Source organism: Anneissia japonica, unplaced genomic scaffold (genome assembly GCF_011630105.1).
Source record: "Anneissia japonica isolate Jap-2015-1 unplaced genomic scaffold, ASM1163010v1 scaffold287639_len43220_cov91, whole genome shotgun sequence".
Taxonomy (NCBI): Eukaryota; Metazoa; Echinodermata; class Crinoidea; order Comatulida; family Comatulidae; genus Anneissia; species Anneissia japonica.
In genome coordinates this window covers 30,324-37,149 of record NW_022707660.1, presented here as the reverse complement: position 1 = coordinate 37,149, position 6,826 = coordinate 30,324, and the positions used below count along the sequence as shown (strand labels likewise).

General features: G+C 37.8%; 1 protein-coding gene across 1 annotated transcript; it reads right to left on the bottom strand.

Annotated features, from left to right (window-relative positions):
• Window positions 1–2,591: 2,591 nt before the first annotated feature.
• On the bottom strand, window positions 2,592–3,941 carry LOC117106388. Its single transcript, XM_033247755.1, has one exon. It carries the CDS (start codon window positions 3,939–3,941, stop codon window positions 2,592–2,594), a length of 1,350 nt encoding a protein of 449 aa, XP_033103646.1.
• Window positions 3,942–6,826: the final 2,885 nt, after the last annotated feature.

Genomic DNA, 6,826 nt, shown 5'->3' with positions numbered 1-6,826 from the left:
GTTTTTCCTTGTTGATCATCGACATGGAGCTTGGAAGTCTATCCAATACTCATCTTCCTCAGAGAAATCATCAGATGAGGTATCACTACTACTATTAGAAGATTCTTCACCATCATGTGAGTAAGTATCAATCTTTATGTGTTCTTTATGATAATTACGTGGGTCAGCTATGATCCTTCTACGGTTTACCCACTTTGCTTCTCCACCGTTAGATGATCGCAACTGATATACATCTCCCTCATTGTTAACATCCACCACAGTATAGGAACATTCCTCATACTTGTCTTGTAATTTGTGTCGTCCTTCGAACTGTTCTCTTTTAAGTAGAACCCTATCTCCAACATTAAATGGTTCGCAATTGCTAACTTTATGACGTTCTTCTTCTTTTCTAGCAGCATCAAGAAGTCTATTTTTAACAACATCATGGACTGTACTCATTACTTCTGCCTAGCTCGTGATATATTCTTCCTGCCAATCGGAATCAGTCAGGGGCGGATCCAGAGATGTCCAAAAGGGGGGGCCGAAAGGGGAGCCGAAATTTGGGTCGATCGAGACAACAATGTCCTAGGGGGTCCGGGGGCATGCCCCCGCGAAATTGTTGTGTTCTAGACGCCCGAAAATAACATTTGAGGCGTTCTGGGCTATAATTTTTTTCTTTTTCTTTCTTTTTTCTTTTTTTTACCTCCCAAAAGGGGGGGGGGGGGCCGGGGCCGGGCCGGCCCCCCCCCACTAAATCCGCCCCTGTCAGTTTTGTTCAACAGCTGATCAATGGGCAACTTCGGTTCTCTGTTCATCATGAGAAGATATGGTGTCACCCCAGTCACTCTATGGGGAGTGCTATTATACATAAAAACCATGTGAGAAATTATATCTTCCAACGTCTTCTTTCAGCAGGTTTGATAGCTCTCAGCAATGCACATAGCGTTCGATTAAACTTCTCTGTTTGCCCGTTACCAGCAGGATGGTAACCAGACGTTCGGGATTTCTCGATTCCGTACAACTTACAGAGTTCTTTAATGAGCGTGCTTTCATTTTCTTGCCTTGATCGGAATGGATCCTATCAGGGATACCAAAGTATGCAAGCCAGTTATCTCTTAATGCTTGTGCTACTAATCTTGCTGACTGATTCTTACAAGGAACTGCCACGGCAAATTTATAATACGCATCAGTCATCACGAGTACATTTTCATACCCGCCACGTCTTCTATCTAACTTCAAAAAGTCTATTGCAACAAGTTCTAGTGGCCTAAACGCTAGAAGGTGCCTCAAAGGTGGACGTATTGCTGGTGTTTGACTTTTGCTAACTGTGCATCTAAAGCATTTCTTTATATGCGACTTGACATCATTTCTTGCTCCTGGCCAAAAACATCTTGTGTGTAGTATCATGAACAATCTCTAAGATTTGTTGACGCATACTTTCAGGTATAGCGATCTGTTTGATATTACCATGAATTTTGTCACTTGTCAACCTATATAAAACTCCTTCTTCTTCGACAAGACTGTTCCACACCCTAACCCAACCACCGATGCCTTTAATCTCTTTGTTATAATCTTGACCAGGTGTCCAATTTCTATCTTTCATATGCCATATTTCACCTAAAGTAGATGACTCAATCTGAAATTGGTGCAACTGTTGAGAACTGTACGATGGGAACACACAGGCCAGCCTTTCTGAATAGTAACTTCTCTTACTTCTACTACATCACTCAATTCTTTCTTAGGTAAACTTCCGGCGATACGCTGGATGACGTCATTCGTACCTAATCGGCTCAATGCATCAGCACACGTATTCAGTTTTCCTGGTTTGTATTTAATCTCTATGTTGTACGGTGCTAGTTGCGCTATCCACCTCTGTTCAGTTGCTCCGAGTCTTGCGGTTTCTAAGTGGACTAAAGTATTATGGTCAGTGTATACTACACACTTATTGTGTAGTATATATGGGCCAAATTTCTCTGCTACAGCCCACTTAAGCGCTAACAGCTCTACTTTAAAGCTCGACAAATCACTATAGTTTTTCTCCGCACCCACTTCTAATGTAAATGGTAACTCAAAATCTGGAAAAGTACTGGAGTGGTGCATAAAGACTGCTTCAGTTTTGCAAATGATTCAGCTGCTTCTTCCGGTCAGACAAACTTCCCCGCTTGTTTGTTGGCTGTATCTTTACTTTTATTCACAAGAGCATGAAGTGGCGCAGCAATTCTTGAAAACCTCGGTACAAATCTTCTATAGTATGATGCTAATCCAAGGAAAGAACGCACTTTATTGCCTGATGTGGGTACTGGCCACTCTTCTACTTTCTTGACTTTGTCCGAGGTCACTCGTACACCTTCACTACTGACAATGTGTCCAAGATACTCTACTTCTGGAACAAGGAATTTACATTTCTTCCCCTTGAGTTTTAGTCCAAACTTACTTAACCTGCTCAGCACCTTCTCAATTTTCTCCAAATGCTCTTCCACTGTGGCTGAGAATATCAATATATCATCGAGATATAGCACTAGATCCACCATATTCATGTCGGAAAATATAAAAATCATGACTCTCTGCATGGTACTAGCAGCATTGCTTAAACCTTGGGGCATACGTAAATACTAATACAGACCCCATGGGACACTAAATGCAGTCTTCTTTATTGACGTGTCTTCTAGAGTTATCTGATGATATCCATGGGCGAGGTCTAGAGCCGAGAAAAACCTAGCTCCTCCCAACAGGTCCAACACTTCTTCTATCCTAGGTAAAGGGAAAGAATCTTTAATAGTCATAGAGTTTAGCTTCCTATAATCTATTACCAGTCTCAAGGATCCACCTTTCTTTGTTACCAAGACGACGGGACTTGCATACGGACTCTTGGATGGGCGTATAATTTTCTGGTCAACCATTTCCTGTATCATTTTCTTAACTTCAGGAACTCTTTGTGCGTAAATCCTCCGAAATGGAAGCTTGATAGCCTTATCTGATGTTAAAGAGATATTATGTGGGATAACGTCGCACTCTCCGACATCATATACACTCATAGAAAATGCTTCTGGATAGTTTGTGATGCAATCAGTGACTCTATGCTTGTCTTCATCATTTAAGTGACTTAAATTAAGTCCAGGAACTGGTTTAACATCTTGATCAATCTTTAATCTTTCGTCCTGCATACCTGGTTGCACTACTTTATCTACATCACCTGAGACCTTTAGCACTTCATTAACGCAAATTTTCAGACTCGAGTTTTCCCCTTCTTTCAGTACTACTCTGCTTTCTTGGTTCACAGTTGTTACAGATCCTATTGTTGAACCACTTTGCAAATTAATAGAGTGTTTCTCAGGATTAGCAACCATTATTTGGACAACACCATTTCCTACGGTTTCGCAACCTTCCACCACTTCTAAACCACTTTTAACTGCTACTGGACTCACCATGACATCACCCTTCAGCTCACCTACACTACAAGTAACACGTCTTACGCTGCATGCCGGTAGGGTAACATTGTCCGCAACTTTCAGTTCAGCGACTTCGGATGAGATACTTTGTTTCTTCTCAGTTGGTTCATCTGCTAATAACCTTTGGACAAACTGCCATGCAAAACCATCTTTCACAGGAACATTAAATTGCTTTAAGAGTCGTAGGTTGTTGCAACCCAAGAGAAACGGATGATTTTCTCTTCGCTTACCCGAGCAGTCTTTTGTCACAAGAAAACTTGACTTTACAACATCACTACCATACTTCAATGGGAGCTCGACGTACCCAACAACATCAATAGGTTTTCCATTCGCTCCTACAATCGGTATGTATATACCCTCTGGAGACTTCCCTCCAAGTCTTGGTTTAAGATGTGTCCCATATGTTTCATTCGGGATCAGCGACGTTTCAGCTCCAGTATCTAAAATACAGCCTATATCGACTCCAAGTAGGTTGATTGTAGCTGATGGACTACTTGCGATTAACTTTTGCATTTCGCTACTTCCGTCACTTATTACACTTTCTACTGCAATTGTGTCTTTGCTGGCCTCCTGTTGCTGCCTTGACTCTTTGCAAGAGCTGGACACTCCCTCTTGATATGTCCAAGTTCTTTACAGTTCAAGCATCTAACTCTACTCTTGCAATCTCTATTATGGTGCCCTTTCTCCAAGCCTTTAAAGCAAGTCAGACTTTCGCTTCTCCGCTCATTTTTTCTGCTGAGTTGCTCTTTAATCGATCTTATCTCTTCTTTCAGTGCTTCTACTTCTGCATTCTTCGATTCATTAGTTACTTCATTAACTTGCACCTTTGTCTTTGGCTGGTTTTCTTGAAGTTGGAAAAATTCCAATGCCTCCTCTCGCATGTCCTGAAATGATTTGTCTTTGCACGACATTTCTATCCTTCTTAATTCCATCTGTACCCACTTCTCCCTTGCACCACGTGTAAACCTCTCCTTTAGAGTGTTGTCTCTCAGTTGTTCCAACGCATTTCTTTCACCGCCACTACCAGCTACCTTTAACATTCGCTGATAAAGCCTCGTTAACACTCGGCTGTAATCACCTAGTGATTCCTCTGGGAGCTGGTCTCTACTGTGAAAAGTTGCACTTAGCGACTGTACTGTATTGACGGGAGCAAATCTTGCTTCAAGCTTCTCTAATATCTTCGAATAGTCTTTCTTTACTTCGTCACCGAAGCACAATATTTCATCTTTGGCATCTCTGCCTAAGTGTGCCATTAACGAATTTTCTTTCGCTTCACCCGAGAGATTATAATGCTCTGCATAGCTGTTGAAATCATCTAACCATTCTTTAAGCGTTGACTCACCAGCTGCTGCAGGTCGCCCTTTAAACTTGCGAAGCCGCACAGGAGGTGGACCACGTTGTGTTGTTAGTCCTTGCAACGCTGCTGTAAGAGCTTGAATGACATCGTTTACTTCGGCCATGTTGCTGTGTGTGGTTTACAAAGGGAGATAAAAATATACGGACATATGCAATAACATCAATCGAATAAATAAAATAAATAAAGATATATCTATATTCATAGCCTCTGCATTCAGGGGTCTGGTACTCGTCAATCCGGAACACTTGTAGCACTCGTTGCTTGCTCGGAACTCGTTGACTTCAAAGCTGTTGTTGAACCATCCCACCACTGCCACCAGTTTGTCGTGGGCACAAAACACGTCAAAGGATGAGATAAGACAAAGTACTTTCTGGGCGTTTATTCAACAGAAACTTCATATAAAGGCAAATACAAAACAAAACAAAAAACCCCTGAAATAACAATCAGAGAAAGGTAAAATAAATAAAAGTAAAATAATTAAATCGGAATCTTAATAACATCGTATCTCATTTATCTTATCAATAATCAATCCATCAAACATCAATAACATCATCTTTATCATTCAAATGTATCTCTTTAACCCAATTCCCGGTTACAACTCGTGATACACGTCTTCCGATAAAAGCATTACCGTTAAAAACTTGGTCTAACCATCAGATCTAAATCATCTTATCTTCATGTGTTAACTCTTCATCATAAAATTTTATCATCACAACTTCAAAATAAAATTAACATAAACGTAATAAAATTGCTGTAATCTTAGTACAGTGTTTAGCTGTTATTTAAACCACCTATAAAATATATAGTATCTTCAATTAACAATAATACCTGTAATGCTCTTATCTCGTTAAGTATAACAGTACAGACTAAAATTTATAATTTCTTTCAAATTTTTCAAATCTGTAACACTTAACATCGAACATGTTATGTTAATTGCTTTTTGACAGAGAGTATAGTCATTATAGTAGTAATTGTAATTTATGTACAATGTATACATACTCTACTATCTCGAAAAGAAGTCCATGCTATCTTGAAAAAAAGCCCAGTGCTTCTTTTCGAGGCTACTTTGCAAACTAAAGAGGGGCTTCTATTCGAGAACGGCTTCTTCTCGAGATTAAGCACATTGGGCTTCAATTCTAGGTTTTACGATAGACCAACATTTCTTTAAGTTTTCTAAAATATTTATTGACCAAATTTTACAGTAATGTGTAAATTTCAAATACAAATTCTATAGTATCTATATTTTAATTCATAATCATTGTATTCGACTTTCTAAAAAAAAAATTTTAGAATGAGAAATTTGCTGTGCGACTTTTCTGTAAAATGTTTATAAACTTTCTATACGAATTCTATGTCATTTTTTAAAATTCGCGATAAATCTATAATAATTCTGTAGAATATAATCTGTAATCTTTAGAATTCACGCTATTTTTCTATATTTATTCTATAAACTTTATAAAAAGTTGCTTTAGAACGTAAATTTTCTGTACATCTTTTTTTTTACAAAATGTTTATAAACTTTCTATACGAATTCTATAGAAGCCAATTTTTATTAGCGATAAGTCTATATAAATTTTAAAGAAATTTCTGTATTCTATAGAATCCACTTTCTTTTCCCATATTTATGCTATTAACTTTCTGTACATATTTTCTATGGAATGTCTATAAATGTTCTATAAATTTCTATATCATTCTCATCAAATTCTATTGAAGTTTATTAAAATGACCGATAATCATATAGAATTTTTAATTTAATTTATTCAAAATTGATTAGACATTTTATAGAAACTTGTTACTTTTTCTATGAAAAGTCTATCAACTTTCTGTGAAATGTTTTCGTAATAGTAATTTTCTATAAGCTTTTTTATATAATTCTTTTAATTTTCTATAGAATTGTATGTGAATTCTATAGAAGTCGAACAAAAGTCTATATAAATTCTATAAAACAGATTTATGGAAAGTTCTATAGTAATTTTTGTAGCTCTATAGAAAATAGAAATGTTTCTCTATAAAATCTTGTTTTTCTAAAGAAATGCTCTAA

What these genes read in the sequence shown, in the direction of transcription:
- LOC117106388 (XM_033247755.1), bottom strand. Translation starts at nt 3,941, where the DNA reads ATGCAAAAGTTAATCGCAAGTAGTCCATCAGCTACAATCAACCTACTT.